At 42.0% G+C, this 16,546-nt stretch overlaps 1 protein-coding gene across 2 annotated transcripts in view; it reads right to left on the reverse strand.

The window, feature by feature from the left end:
• Positions 1-16,070, reverse strand: part of Ywhae (tyrosine 3-monooxygenase/tryptophan 5-monooxygenase activation protein epsilon) — a 54,924-nt gene extending 38,854 nt beyond the window's left edge. Inside the window, exon 1 of one of the 2 annotated variants that reach the window (XM_004857115.3) lies at positions 15,749-16,070. In XM_004857115.3, the coding sequence (XP_004857172.1) occupies positions 15,749-15,812 (64 nt within the window). In that variant the 5' untranslated portion in view covers positions 15,813-16,070. The remainder of the gene's footprint in view (positions 1-15,748) is intronic. The other variant, XM_021238048.2, reaches the window with a different exon arrangement.
• Between the last annotated feature and the right edge of the window lie 476 nt (positions 16,071-16,546).

The raw sequence follows: 16,546 nt of genomic DNA on the forward strand, positions 1-16,546 counted from the left end.
AAATCATCTCTAATAAGCAAGTATAATATATAATACATGACTTTAAAAACAAATTAAACCATGAGCTTTCAGTAAGGTCTAGATTCTGATGTTGCCTGCACCTTTCTGTAGTCTGGTCATTTTTTTTTTTTTTTTGGTACCGGGGATCAAACTCGGGTCTTGCGCTTGAGCAGCAGGCAGCGAAACCATTCAGCTAAATCCCCAGCCCTGTCTGGTCATTTTTGATAACCTCAGGAGTCTGTTTCCCTGTCTCTGACCAGGAAACAGTGCTTACCTTTGGGGCAGAGATATGAAAAAGTGTGCAGTGTAACAAGCACCAACAGAATTTGTTTCTTAAATTTAAAGCTGGCTTGGCTTTTTTTCTAAGAGTTTTACAGATAAAAAGTGGTCCTATTCTATTTTCTCCTGGCCAGCAGTGTAATTTGTCTTCCTTTAGGGCACTATGTGAGCATTACCATTCAAGTGAACAATTGGTTGTCCATCAATGAAAGTAAGTTTTCTAAGCTTTAAAAAAAAAAAAAAAGATGTAATTGTAAACCAAAAACCTTGCACAATTACATATTACCAGTTGTATTGTCTAGTTTTTCAAAAAATATATACATACCTCTATGGGGGGATACTACGGTATGAACCCAGCCTGTTCTTATTGACCTAATTTTTTACTTTTTTATTATGTATTACTTTTGAGACAGGGTCTCACTAAATGTCCCAGGCTGGAGTAGAACTTGCAATCCCCTGGCCTCAGTAGGCATGCACAACTTAAATTTAAAAAACCTGAGTGAGGGGGCTGAGACAGTGACACTCTGTGGTAAGAGTACTTGGCTACCATTATGAGTCCCTCAATTTGATGATGGGGGGGGGCGACACAACATGACTGAATATCAAAAAAAATTTAAAGGTTTGATACTTTAAATCACACCTTCTTGATTAGTAAAATAAATTTACTTGCTAATATTTCCAGACTTGACCTCAGGACCTCTAAAATAGTTGCCAAACATTCTATTTCAAAATCACACCAAAATAAGACACATAAGCAATAATTGAAGCCTCCAAAATTTTTAGTTCTTAAAGCAAAACAATTTGGGAAATAGTATTTATGGCTGGGCATGGTGGTGCATGCCTGTAATCCCAGCATTTGAGGCCAAAGCAGGAGGACTACTTCGGGGCCAGCCTGGGCTACACAGTGAGTTCAAGGCCAGCCTGCACTACAAAGTGAGACCCTGTCTCAAAAAAATAACACCATGCAGTATAAAAGGTAAAAGACACCACCAGCAAGGACAGGTTGGAAGCATTCTGAAATAAAGGTCAAGGTCATAAGAAAGCAAGTAGCAAAGGAAAAGCATGGAGACCATGGGAACAATGTGCAGTTATCAGTTGTCAGGAAGAGGAAAGATTCAGTAACTGGTCCAGAGGAAAATCCTGCGATCATTCTCCTATATCCCAGAACTACACCCTAAAAAGGCATCTACTGAAAAGGAACATAAAAAATTGAAGGCCATATGCCTGTGAATATCAGTTTCTAGAGGCTTCTATCCAACCCTTTATGAAATTGTGGCCTCATATCGTCAGAATTACAGTGGTCTCTGGTGACTGTGGTTTTAACACTCTCTATTCCTTCATTAAACAGAATTAACTTTATCGTGTTAATAGTATACTGTGCATCTCTGACATAAAGACTTTTGTTTTTTGTTTAAAACAATTTTTTGAGAGGTCCTGATATGTTGCCTAAGCTAGTTTCAAATTCCTGGGCTCAAGCATCCTCCTGCCTCAGCGTCACAAGTGTTGAGATTATAGTCATTCTCCACAATGCCTGGTTCTAAAACTTATTTTTTTTACATAACCTACAAAAGCCAAAAAGTGTACATATAGTCATGCAATATTTCAATACATATATATATTGAGGAGCTTAAATCAGGCTACAATAACTCCTCAAATATTTAATTTCTTTACGGTGAGAACATCTGAACTACTCAATGGTCATGTAAAATAGCTCAGAGGCCAAGGGAAAAAAAATCAAGGCTTATTGTAATTTTAAAGCTAGAAACAAAGATCCTCACAATGGGAGAGCAGAAGAGGTCAATACGCCTTTAAAATAAATATAGACTAGTTTGAAATTCCACTTTAATGAAGGGGATTCATATGGTTGCAGTTAAGGAACGTTACTAATGTATAATCAAATGCTGCTGAGTCCAGACAGTATTTTAGGGGGTGCTGGGCACAGAACCCAAAGGCCTACCACATGCTAGCTACACCTTTAACTCCTTGCAAACATTTTCTTACAACCGCATTTTACAAACTGTGAGTCTAACACTGACACCCTCACACCACCACAGTACTGGGGATGAGACCCAGGGGCACTCTACCACTGAGCTATAATCCTCAGACCTTTTTAATTTTTTTTTTTGGTACCGGGGATCGAACTCGGGTCCTTGCACTTGCGCAGCAGGCGGTGAAACTACTGAGCTAAACCCCCTGCAAGACCTTTTTAATTTTAAAACACAATCTTTTAGTTTTCCTCAGCTGTCCAGTCTGGCCTCAAACTTGCACTCCTCTGTCCTCTACCTCCTAATTAACTGGGATTACAGGCATCTGCCATCACATCAGGCCCAATTCTGTTTTTGGGGGCAGGATCTTGCTATGTAGTTCAAACTGCCCTCAACTATGTAATCCAGGTTGGCCTGAAACTCAAGGCAATACTCCTGCCTCAGCCTCCCAAGTGCTGGGACTATAGGCATGTGCATAGCCCAGCCTTCTGAATTCTCTTCTGAAAGAGAACAAAGCCAGGCATGGTGGTAGATGGCTGTGATCCAACCACTAGGATGACTGAGGCAGGAAGATCTCAAATTCAAGGCCTACCTGGGTTACATAATGACACCCTGTATAACACCAAATAAGAATTTAAAAAATAGAAATGTTAAAAAGGGCTGGGAGAGCCAGGGCACCTGCCTCACAAGCCCAAGGTCCCCAGTTCGATACCCGGTACCAAAAAAAAAAAAACACGGTGGGGGGGAGGGATAAGCCCAGTGTTGGCACATGCTCATGATCCCAGCACTCTGAAGGCTGAGGCAAGAGCATCACTGGAAGTCCAAGGCCACCCTTAATTACACAGTGAGACTCTAAAAGGGGGGTGGGGGGGGCACACCTGGGAATGTAGCTTAGTGATCCCTGGGTTCAAACTCCAGCTGGAGTTGGGGGAGGAATAATGAATGAGAATTGTAAACAGCATGTGAAGGAGAGAGAAACAGAAGAAAAGTAAAAACAGACAAAAATCCATCAGGTAAATACAAAAAGCAAAACCAGCAAGGCATGATGGGCACTCCCCTACAATCCCAGCAATGAGGAGGCTGAGAAAGGATCACTGCACCTTGAACTACATAGCAAAACCTTGTCCCAAAGAACCAAAAGCAAAACAAAAACAAAAAGTAAACAAATAAAGCCATATACAGTAGCACACACCTATAGTTCTGCCTATGGGGGAGAGGAGACTAAGGAGATCACTCAAGCCCAGGTGCTCCCACCTAGCCTGAGCAACATAGTAAGATCCCATCTCAAAAACGGGGGAGGATTTAGCTCAGTGGCACCGCACCTGCCTTGCAAGTGCAATGTCCTGAGTTCAATCCCCAGCACAAAAAAAACCCACCTAACTTAAAGAGGAAAAAGGGACCAACTCAAGAAGTATTTATGTGGGATGGGGATTTAGCTCAGTGGTTCTGGCTCCTGCCTCCCAAGCACAAGGTCCCGAGTTTGATCCCCGATACAAAAAAAAAACCCCAAATATTTATGTACATCCCTCAATAATGCTGACATTTCTTTACAAGTCTTGACACCTTTGGGTATTCTGAGGCCTTCCTCACTTTTTAGGCCTCCCTGTCACTATTTAACATTCTTAACATTAAATTGGGCTCTATGAAGTGACTTTATCCCCACACCACCACCAACAGGGACTGGACCCAGGGCAGAGCTATATCTTCAGCTCTTTTTATTCTGAGACAAGGCCTTGCTAATAAGTTGCCCATGCTGGGCTCAAACTTGTTATCTACTTGCCTCAGCCTTCCAGTAAAATGACCATTTTTGAAGGTCAAAAATGACTGATAATGGGGCAAGGGTGTAGCTCAGTAGTGGACCACTTGCCTAGCATATGTGAGGCCAAGTTCCATCAAGAGCAACACAAAGAAAAGGAAAAACATAGAAGACTGTAATTGCAAGTTCATATAATTCCTTATAATTCATCAACATAAACAGAAATATAAATGTAAATTCAATAGAAGTTTCCCTATTCAATGAACCAGTAACTGCACTGACTGGAGTAGAACCCAAAACAGCAGGCTCAAAAAACAGCTAAATTTAATTTTTTTTTGAGACTGGCCTCAAACTCACTTCAATCCTCCTGCCTCAGCCTAAGTGCTGGGATTACAGGAATGTGCCAACACACCTGACTCAGGAATACTGTGCCAGTTTTCTAATGAAACACACTTGGCTAACTATCAGTGATATTACCAATCTGCCATCCTTATCTGTAAATGGGTGGTACCTACTATGCAGTGTTGTTTTGAAGATTAAACAAGAATGAATAGTAACTACATAGCATAGATTATGAATAACAGATGGAATTGTTACAGGATTTTTCACCAGTCAATGAACAGTTTTGGTTTTTTTGGTACCGAGGATCGAACTCTGGACCTTGTTCTTGCAAGACAGGCAGTGGCACCACTGAGCTAAACCCCCGGTCCAATGAACAGTTTTTTTAAAAAGTTTCTCCATTAGTACCACTTTTCATCAGTAATGAATGAAGACAAGCACTTAAGTTTTCTCCAGTCTTTATTTGGGATGGAGATCAACACCTGGTATAGTAACCTGGATAGAGCAGACCCTATTTCTGTTACCTCCAATTTAGATTACCTCTTTACATATGCTAAAAGAAAAATAATTCTGAAAACACTCATACACTAACTATATAATCCTGAAGCAATCCTTTGTCTGGTTCTCAAACTAACTGTCTAGACTAGTGCCTGCTACATAGTTGGAATTCAGTATGTATTTGTCAAATGATTTTGAACTTACTTTATTTTGTTTGTTTGGGGGGGGGTACCAGGCATCAAACTCAGGACCATGTGTTGCGAGGCAGGCAGCAGCACCACTGAGCTAAATCCCCCACCCTGAACTTACTTTAATACTTTGAATACTAAGGTTTTTCAAAGAACAATAAGCTTAATACTATGCATATTTTCTTCTTGTACCACCCCAAACAGAAGTGTTTTCACTCTCCTTTTCCCTAAAAAGAGAAAAATACAAATTATTTGACCTTGTAAAGAATTTTAAAAGCTTCTTCCAAATTAATTTGTACTAAGTTTAAAAAAAAAAAGGACAATCTTTTATCCACATTCTAGACTACACATGAATCTCTCCCATCCGTCTCAACAATGACAGGAAATTCCTGGTTTTCTGAGATAGGTCTTACCATGTAGCCCAAACTAGCCTCAAACTCACAGTGGATCCTCTTGCCTCAGCCTGAAAATTCTTTTATTCCATCCATCAAAATAGTTTTCTCCTCAGAATTTTAGAGAATACAGTATTCTCCTCAAGCCAGCTGTGAGATCCCAGGGGAAATTAGTGGTGGAAGAGAATAAAGACCCTGGGAAGTGAAATAATCTAAGATACATAAGTACAGGAAAAAGAATGAGAGCAACCCAGCATAATAGTGCAAGCCTATAATCCTGCTAGCCTCTCAGTAGGCTCAGAGAGGAGAACCCCAAATTCAAGGATGACCTGAACAACTTTAGTGAGAAACCCCGTCTCAAAAATTTTTAAAAGGGCTGGAGAGGTAACTCAGGGCCATGGCCCTGGTTCAACCACCATTGGGGGGGGGGGGGGCGCACCGGCGGCGCCCGAGACACCCCCCCACACAGTGCTTGGGAATAAGACAATTTGGGCAACCTCCTGCTGTGCAGATTTTCAGATACGATATTAAAGACTTTAGTTTTATTTCAATCCCTAGTATGGCCAAAAGAAAAATAATTTTGAGACTATTTACGTATGCTAATTCACAACTAAACCCATAAAAGTATGTTTGCTAAGAATAACTCAAAAAGGGCCGGGGATTTAGCTCAGTGGTTCCGTCACTTGCCTTGCAAACGCAAGGACCCAAGTTCTAACCCTGGTACCAAAAAAAAAAAAAAAAAAAAGAAAGAGTAACTCAAAAAGGCAGGTCATCTTCTAATATGATCCTAACAGATCAATAACAAAAACAATTATATGACCTTTCACACTGGATAAGAACACCTCACAATAAATAAGACTGTATTACATTTTGCAATCCAACAACTTCCTAATGACCCTTTGAGTCAGCAGACAAGGCAAATGACACTCTCCATTCTATAGATGAGGAGCCCAATGATTGCAAGATTTTTGCACTATACCACATCTACCAAAATATGAAACTCACCTTTTTTTTTTGAGATACGGTGTCACTATGTAGTTCACGCTGGCTGAACTCATGCCTCAGCTTCCCCAGTACTGGGATTACAGATGTGTACCAACATGCCCAGCTGAAATTCACCTTATTAATACTGTAATGCCTCCTTTAAATTTTTACATATAAGAGTAGAAGACACTTTACATTGTTTTACCCAAAATCCTGTATTTTTTACCTAACAAATGGCAGATTTGTTGTTATTTTGATAGATCAATAAAATTTGGATGTTGTGGCATACACCTATAATCTCAAAGTGAGACCCTGTCTCAAAAAACAGGGGCCAGGATTTAGCTCAGTGGCACCGCCACTGCCTCCCAAATGCAAGGTCCTGGAGTTCGAGCCCCACCACAAAAAAAAAAAAACAAAGAAGTGCAGTAAATTCAAAATTAAATCTCACTAAGGCATGGTGGTACATGCCTGTAATCCCAGCACTTGGAGGCTGAGGAGAGGATCACAGGTCAGCCTCAGCTAATAGTTCCAAGCCAGCCTGAACTACATTGCAAGATCCTGTCTCACAGGGCTGGGGATTTAGCTCAGTCGTTCCGGTGCATGCATAAGGAGGTCCCAAGTTCAAGCTCCCCCCGCCCCAAAAAAGATCCTGTCTCAAAAACAAATAAATCTTTTTTTTTTTTTGGTACCGGGGCTCAAACTCGGGTCCTTGCACTTGTGCAGCAGGCACCGAAACCACTGAGCTAAATCCCTGGCCCCTAAAAATAAATAAATCTTAAAAAAACAAATACAAAAACAAAAAAACAGGCCACTGTGGTGGCACATGCCTGTTATCCCAGCACTCAGGAGGCTGAGAATTGGAGGCCAGCATGGGCCACAGAGTGAACTCAAGGCCAGCTTGAACTGTATGAAAAGACCCGGTCTTAAAAATAAAACCAGGGTCGGGGATTTAGCTCAGTGGTTTCATTGCCTGCTGCGCAAGCGCAATGACCCGAGTTCAATCCCCAGTACCAAAAAATAAAATAAAATAAAAAATAAAAAAAATAAAACCATAGGGCCAGGGATTTAGCTCAATGGTTCCATTGCCTGCCTCAAAAGTGCAAGGTCCTGAGTTCGATTCCTAGTACCATAAATAAATGAATACAGCCATAAACCAAGATGTGGGGATATAGGTTAGTATTACAGCACTTGCCTAGCATGCAGAGACCATGGGTTGAATCTTTAGCACTGCAAAAAAAAAAAAAAAAATACAAAAGGCTAAACCAAGATCACAGTCTGGCTGGGTGATTTAGCTCAGTGGTTCTGGCGCCTGCCTTGCAAACACAAGGTCCCGAGTTCAATCCCCGGTACCCAAAAAAAAAAAGGTCACAAGAGGATATAGGTTAAACTTTAAGAATATATGTGGAGACGGCCGGAGATTTAGCTCAGTGGTTTCACCACCTGCTGTGCAAGCCCGAGGACTGGAGTTTGATCCCCGGTACCAAAAAAAATTTAAAAATTTAAAAATATATAAATATATGTGGAAGAAAAAAAATTTTAATAATAAAAATAATAAATGTGGAGGAAAGTTTCTAGGCTTAGGACACTTGTTAAACATCTAAGTCTACTACATATTTAAAGAAAAAACTAGCTTAAGGTAGACATAACAACAAAAGATGTAACACAGCCAACATACTTGACTTTGACACTACACAACAGACAGACAAATATCCCACTAGGCTCTACTTGGAGCAGCGACAACTACCAATGGTTTCTCCTCCACTTTTCTCATTCCCCTTTTGAGGAATGAAAGGGCTAGAAAAAAATCACTTTTCCTTTACCATATGTTCTGCCAAATGCTTAACGTTACCTGAGAAAGAAAAATTTGTGGGGACTTAAATGTAAGATATCTCTTGTAAAAAGGAGGACAAAGTTTAGGAAACTTGTATCATGCTTATAAAGGACAAAGTATGTATTAACAAATGGCCTTAACTAAACAAGGCTTGGTGGTGTATGCCTATAATCCCAGTGCTGAAGCTGAGGCAGGAGAATCTCAGTTTAGGCTACCTAGGAAGTTTAAGACTAGCCTGAATTTTACATATCAAAAAAAGTCTTAACTAGGATGCCCTTAGGGCAATGATAGCCTATCACTGAAAGGGCTAAAAGGCTCACCATCACTGCTTTAGGGCAAGCATGTCACCCAGGACAATCAGTTTATGCCAGCTGTTCTAGCAAAATTATAAATTAGTATCCTTTGTTTTCAAGGTGTCCTGATTTGGATGATAAATTAGAATTTTTTCCCCCCCTTTGGAGACAGGGTCTTGCTTGGCAGCCTAGGCTGGCCTCGAACTCAGGGCGATCCTCCCACCTCAGTCTCCTCAGTGCTGGGATTACAGGCATGTTCCACAGTACCCAGTGACATTTTATTGCATTTTATTTTCATCAGCAACCTTTTGGGGAGGTTTTTTGTTTTGAGACAGGGTCTCACCATGCAGTTCAGGCTGGCCTCCAATTCAGTGTTCCTCCTGCCTCAGCCTCCAGAGTGCTGGGATTACAGGCATGTGCCCCCATGCCTGACCCCTGCAACCTTTTATTATTACTTGATACTATTCAGCACAAAATTGTTCCTAGGAGTGTGATTAAGTATGAATATTTAATGAACGCAAGACTTTGGCAATTCAAATTTGTTGGTTTTTTGGTACTGGGAATCAAACTCAGTACCTTGCATTTGCCAGGCAGGTTAAATTTGCTTATCTGTACCAAACTTAACTATTTCAAAACCATTAAAATTAGCTGGGCAGAGCTGGGGATTTAGCTCAGTGATTTCACCGCCTGCGCGCAAGGACCCAAGTTCGATCCCTGGTACCAAAAAAAAAAAAAAAAAAACTATATGCAAAATTGGCTGGGCACCATGGCTCACACCTGTAATTCCAGCACTTAGGAGGCTGAGGCAGGAGGATCAGTGCAGTTCGAGGCCAGCCTGAACTATACAATGAGATCCAAAGACAGGAAAAGTAACTATTTTTGGCTATTGTTCCTCTAGGCTCTTTGGAACATTTATGAATCACATACATGCCAACCTTTGCCCCACTTAAAAGTTCTAACAACTTTAACTTGAAAGTATTCATTAAGACAAAGGTAGAAAAACAACTAGGTATGGTATACCTGTAACCCAACTACTATGGAAGATGAGGCAGGACTGAAAATTTGCAAGATTAAGGCCAGCCTGGGCAACTTAGGGCATATTTTAAGACTGGACTTGGGCATGTTGGCACATAGCATTCAGGAGGCTGAGGTAGAAAGATCCCTAAAGTTTGAAGATGGCCTGACCTACATGAGACTCTCAAAAAAAAGGCCAGGAATTTAGCTCAGTATTGCCCTGCCTGTCTCACAAGCACAAGGTCCTAAGTTCAATCCCCTGTACCAGAAAACTAAAAACAAAAACATAGAAGCCAGGAATGGTGGCACATGCCTGTCATGCCACCCCTAGGGAGGCTAAGACAAGAGAAGTGCTGTGTGAGTTTGAGGCCAACCTGGGCTACACAGTGAGTTCAGGGCCAGTCTAAACTACACAGTGAGACCCTGTCTCAAAAAAAAAGGAAACAAAACAAAGGAGGTAATGACACCTATCTATGTACACACATTCTGAGATCACCTATAATTCCTCATTCTAGTTTCCTTTTCTATCCCTTAAAATGGGACTTTACGTTTTGAAAGAAAGCAGCAAGTAGCTGGGCATGGTGTCACATACCTGAAATCCCAACATTTTGGGAGGGTGAAGCAGAAGACTGGGAATGTAGTTCAGTTGGAAGACCCTGAGTTCAATCCTGGGGGTAGGGGGGTTTCCTGGTTCTTTAGAGAGGCCCAAAGAGAATTTACCTATAATCCAGAATGGATAGTAGGGCTGGGGATTTGCTCAGTAGTTCCAATGCCTGCCTCGCAAGCGCAAGGTCCGAAGTTTGATCCCCAGTACCAAAAAAAAAAATCATCTAGCAAAATGGATAGTAGACACAGCACCTGCCTGGAAAGTACGAGGCTGAGATTGATTCCCAGTACCAAAAAAATAAATAAAAAGGATACTAGACAAGTCATAAACATCAAGATACTACTATTTGGTACCACAAAAGAAAAAAAAAAAGACATCTGTGTTTGAAGTAATCACTAAAGAAACAAGCATATCCCACTCCTCCCCCAGAAAGCACTACCTTACACATAGGTATTTTGTGAATGTCTAAGGGAAAAGTACTGGTTGAAAGATCAGCAGACAAGTTCTGGCTTTACCACATAATAGCTGATTAGAAATTACCAAAAAAAAAAAAAACCCTTCAATGGGCTGGGGATTTAGCTCAGTGGTGCTGCCGCCTGCCTCCCAAGCACAAGGTCTTGAGTTCGATCCCCGTGCCAAAATAAAACCTTCACTATACTGTCTCAAATTCATTTTCCTAAGCCATAAACTGAAGTATTACAAAAGTACTAACTACTATAGATCACAGTTATTTACTTCAATATTGTCAAATAAGTTTTTTTGTGAAAATGGCCCATGAATTGTGAAACTCTATATAAACATTATATTTAATATTTAGTTTTAAAATTCAGCCTTTCCTGTATGCCTCCCATTACTATTTGTAAGTAGTTTTCTTGAAATAATGTAAAAATATTCCCACAAAATCAGCCTTACAATATCGAATAGTTTCTCTAGTGTGAGAAACTGAAAATGTAAATAAGGACTAATACGTTTAATAGATAATGTGAAATAGGAAGAAAAGGGGCTAAGGGGAAGGGGGGAAGTAGGAGGGGTAGGGGAAAGGAAAGAAGGGAATGGAATTAATATGAGAAAATGAAAAAATGGAAACAAAGTCTTTGTAAACAGGGAGGGATGGAGGGGTTGGAGGGCAGCGGAAGGGGGAAAAACGAGAACCGAGATAGATTATGTAAAGGTGCAAATTTCCAATGATGAATGTCATTATACTGTATACCTAAAATGTACCAATAAAATAAAAATTTAAAAAAAAGAAATCAGCCTTAAAGTCTTTTTTTTTTTTTTTTTTAGCCTTACAGTCTTAAAAGTCATGCTTCAGGGCTGGGGATTTATTTAGCTCAGTGGCTCCAGTGCCTGCCTTGAAAGCTCAAGGACCCGAGTTTGATCCCCCGGTACCAAGAAAGAAAGAAAGAAAGAAAGAGCTTCAGATCACCTTCTGAAATTATTTAAACTGAACTTGCAAAATTAGATCCATTAAGTTACTGGGCTGAAATTTCACTTAGCATGCCAGATTAAAGTCAAGAAACTTTTACTAGGGCCGGGGATTTAGCTCAGCGGTTCCGCTGCCTGCCTTTCAAGCACAAGGTCCGGAGTTTGATCCCCCTGTACCAAAAAAAAAAAAAGCTTTTACTATAGTTTCTAGTGTTGATGATGTAGTTGTGATAGAGTGCTTGCCTATCATATGTAAAGCCTTCTCTCCCCAGGACAGCCTCCCTCCAAAAATATTTCCTATCCTCTTGACCAATGTATAAAACAATTATTAAAAGCCTGTTTGCATGGATTTTCAATTGTGTTTGCTTACACTTACTTCAAAATTTGCTCATCTTAATACTTGCTGTAAGTATTCTTCCTATACTAGTTTGAAGTCAGACTCATATAAAAGTGAAACAGCATTTAACGTCCACAGTAAAGACTTCACCCATCACCTTAAATCAGTGGTTCATGATGCCATTACATCCGAACTTGTACAAGTCAACAAAACAGAATGAAATATACACAACACTATACAAAAGTATAACGCATAAGCCAGGGTATGGTGGCACATGCCTGTAATTCCAGCGCCTGGGAGGTTGAGCCAGGAGTAACACTGAAAGCTCAAGGCCAGTCTAACCTACAGTGAAAGTATCTCTTAAATACAAAGGCTAAAAAAGCCACCTGCACATGGGATCCTAAAAACATTATCCAATTCTGCTTTGCAGTTAGGTGGGGGCAAATTTACATTTGTTCATATGGCCCATTAACTGAAATAGCACTGGAAAATCACTGGCGTATACTCAAAAAAATAATGAACTGGCCGGGGATTTAGCTCTGTGGTTCCAGCGCCTGCCTCAAAAGCGCAAGGTCCCAAGTTCGATCCCCAGTACCAAAAAAATAAATAAATAATGAACTAAATGCTTTTAAATTCATTAATAATTTGTTATCTATTTTTCCCCCAGAAGACGTGTTAACTCAAAACAGGCTCTTTCCCTATCCTTCATTAACTAAGCTGGTTGCAAGGTTTTGTTTGGTGTTTCAAAAGGGCAGCTTTCAAGTGACTCAGAAGAGAACCCTGGCATTCATATATTCAGAGTGAATCCAAAGTACCCACTAAAACTTTACCCCTACCTCCCATGGAGCTAATCTCAACAACATGAAAATTGGGAAAGGGCAAAGCAAGTACTACTTGGACAAGCCCAGTGTGTTCACCTCTCTGTGCCCACAAAAAGGGAAAAGTATTCAATTTCCCCCCACTCTATAGTTCCTACTTTTCTACACTGATGTGGTTAGTATATATGGCAAGTAAGATCTGGTTCAGGAATACTGATAAATGACTACAAATGATATAAAAACTATTTCTTAGACTACTGACTTGTTTTTGGTTTTTTTTGGTATTGGGTATCGAACTTGGGTCCTGGAGCTTGCGAGGCAGGTGGCGGAACCACTGAGCTAAATAAATCCCCAGCCATTCTGACTTGTTATACAGGTGAGACGCTACATTTAATCAAGGTGAAGTCTTATTTCTTACATTTAATCTCCAAATCATCCTCTCCTGAACACGTCTTGGTCTTGCCTCCAATACCATTAAATAATCTATAAAAATTTATTTAAATTCCCCAGGATAATTAAATGAGGATAAAGTTTAGGGACTAGGTTCCACAGGGCAGGCAAAATAGAAGACTAACCTTGGATAGCGATGTGAAGAAAGAAGAGCAGTTGGAAATCCAATGATATCCAAGTACCCAAATTCATACTGTTCCAATGCACCCTCTCATTCCCCTACACCTAATACAATTGTTTAGTGACCAGTAACTGTGATGGCATTTTCTCACCACAAACAAAACTGCATCATAGCACTCAACAAAGGAGTGGACATAAAGGCTAATTTCTAGTAACTGTCCTTTCCCTTTCCTATCCCAACAGTCTCACAGAGGACCTTCTCAACCTTGTAGATATTTCTTTCCCCTTTAAAGCCTCAAGGGGTCGCATAACAAACATTAACCATGTAACTTTATCTAAACAGTCCTGTGCTGAATAACCAATAAGGGCTTTGGTCAAAAATCCTCAGCAATGGGGTACACACCTGTTTTCCCACCATTTGGGAGGCTGAGGCAGGAGGATCACCACAAGTTCAAGGCCAGCCTGAATGAACTACATAGTGAGATTCTGTCTCAAAAAAAGTAATAAAATAAAATCATATGCTTTCAAATCAGTTAAGGGGACAAAAAGCCTTTCCCTACCTCCTTTTTGATTATCACAGAAAGTTTATACAGTCTAAATCCCCACAAATGATAAAATATTAAAATATCAAGTTTCCTCCCCAGGAAACTGGATTAAGAGGGATGAAGAGTAAGGAATGAAGAGTGACTTCCATTACAAGCATACTTACACTTGTTTGATTTTTAAATACACTGATATAAAGACAAGGCTGACCTTGAACTGTACTTTCCCATGTTACTCCCCTCCCCCTCCCAACAAGAACCTTATTCAATACAAATAATTTAAAAATCAACACAAAATTTCAAAAATAAGTTGCTTAAATTAGGAAAAACTGAAGGATCAATGTTGCTACTCGATTTCAACCATGTCTCATCAGATCCCACAAAAGCCATTAAAACCACAGGAATCACAGACGTCATTTTTCTCTTTAATGCTAGTTTAAAGAATGGGTAACTCAGGCATCCACGTCCAAAATGTGAAGTGGGAGATTAAAAAATATAACTGCCTCGGGCTGACTAGACAAACACAATGGGCATTTTGATAAAGTTCTGAAAAATGACTGAAAAATCAAATGAATAAAGGCAGGACTGTAGTTCACTGTCAAAGACCTGCCCTGCCCTGCCCTGCCCTGCCTTCCCCTGCCCTGCTTATTCCCGGGTTCCAAACCCAGCACGCCCACCAAAACAAATTAGAGGAACAAAGAGGAACTACTAAAAGGTGTACGTAAAACCACACACTTAAAATGGAATAAAGAAAATCACAGAATCTCGTACATTCACAATCCAAAAACTCCTGAAACTCAAATGAGCGCCTGGAATAGGCTAAGCGCGAACACGCATTCCAAGACCCAAGAGCCATCCAAAATACAGTTACTACTAAACATATTTTGCAATTATTTTTCAACAGGTCTTCCCTTGTGTCACAATGGTGCGTGTGAACATGGCAGTCATCATTTTTACAAAGGGGCAGACTGAGGCATGAGCATTACAAAGGCTTATAACTCTAAGAGTCATGGTCTCCTTGTCTCCTGGTTCCATATTCTATGTTCCATCCTCCAGGACCTAGAGCTTATGAAGCCAGAGAAACATTACATCAACTTCGGGCTCTCCTAGTGTTAGTCCAAGGAAAAGACAAATGAGTGTGGTTTTTCAGGACCTCCCCAGATGGCAAGGCTGAAAAGCCCAAAATCCCAAAACTACAAGCTATGCCAGCCTAGGGGGAAGAAATATGATCGCAGCATCGCAACTTGCCTCCACCCAATGAGAATCTGCAGTGATTCTCACTTCCCTTCCCCCAACCTCCAAAACTGCCCACCACCACAAGGCCGAAAAAGCCTTTTGCTTGAAAGAGCTCCTCTTTGTGAGACTCCACGACCGCCGCCCCATACCGGGCCTCCGAGGAAAAGCCACCGCCCCCACCCGCCATATTTCCCTGAAAGGCACCCGGCTACAGCTCCCAACCTCCACTGCCTCCCATGTAGCGGGTGTTTCTTACCCCATTACCCCACCCAATTGTTCTTCACGTCCCAAAACTGTCCCAGAAGCTCCCTTGGGACAGCTCGCCCGGAGACTGCAACCGCCATCTCCTCCCCCTCCTCCGCCTAGGGACTCGCCCTCCCCCCGCCAGCCGCCATTTTACAACCAACTCCTCCACCCTATTGCCTGAGCCTCCTGGCTAGAGAGTGTCTGTAGTTTAGGATACTAAAAAGGTGAAATCCCTGGGCCTGGAGCCTCTCATTGCTCCGGGACCCCACAAGCCATTTCCTGCGTTCCGAATTCACGTCCCCAGGCCAGGCTCGGAAACGATGCCGCCATTTTGTCTTCTATTCCCGGCCTCTGTGGGCGGCGGCAGAGGGTCCGAGAATTCCAGCCCCCTGCTGCCCCCCAACTTACCGTCGTATCGCTCAGCCTGCTCAGCCAGCTTCGCCTGGTACACCAGATCCTCCCGATCATCCATAGCGGCAGCGGCTCCGGCAGGGTCTGCGCGACGGATGGAAGCGGATAGCGTCTCCGGCTCTCTCACCCTCTCGCTCCGTGTCCAGGCAGCAAAAATGGCGGCGTCTCAATCCGGGACTTCCGCCTGCGCACGCGGACAACTGCTCAGCTCTATGGCAACCGCTCCCTGGCAACTGGCGGGGGGGCGGGTCCTGGAACTCGGCGCCAGAAGAGGCTGGAACCCGCGAAGCGCCCCTCTTTCGTCGGCTCCTAGCGCACTAAGGCGGGAACTGCGACTGCAGGAAAGGAGAGCTTCCCTGAGGGAGCCAGGGCTGCTGGGCACAAGGTCGGCATGGACTGCGCCCGAACAGCGAGCAAGAAGAGCCTAGGCCACGACTGAGGGCCGTGACCTGACCTCTGGGAAGAGAAAGCGAGAGGCTTTTCTAATGTCAGGCCTTCCTCACCAAAATCAAACTGCTCTGCCCCGTTTTTCTCACTTAAGCACAGTCCTGGGACTTTTTCAGGCTCTTAAACACGGAGTAAAGAATTAGACCCTGCTATAGTTTGTAAGAAAGTGAGGGACTCCTGTTTTCACACCTAAACTTCTCTCCCACACTAATCTTTTTCTTCTTTAGCCTTCTTTCTGCTTAGGCCCAAAATGGATAGAAGCAAGGAACTCGTTACAAGTGCCTGGTTCAGGGCTGGGGATTTAGCTCAGTGGCTCCGCTGCCTGCCTTGCAAACTCAAGGACCCGAG

This window comes from Heterocephalus glaber, unplaced genomic scaffold (assembly GCF_053883595.1).
Source record: "Heterocephalus glaber isolate CG9 unplaced genomic scaffold, H.glaber_assembly_v1.0 deba00001564, whole genome shotgun sequence".
NCBI lineage: Eukaryota > Metazoa > Chordata > Mammalia > Rodentia > Bathyergidae > Heterocephalus > Heterocephalus glaber.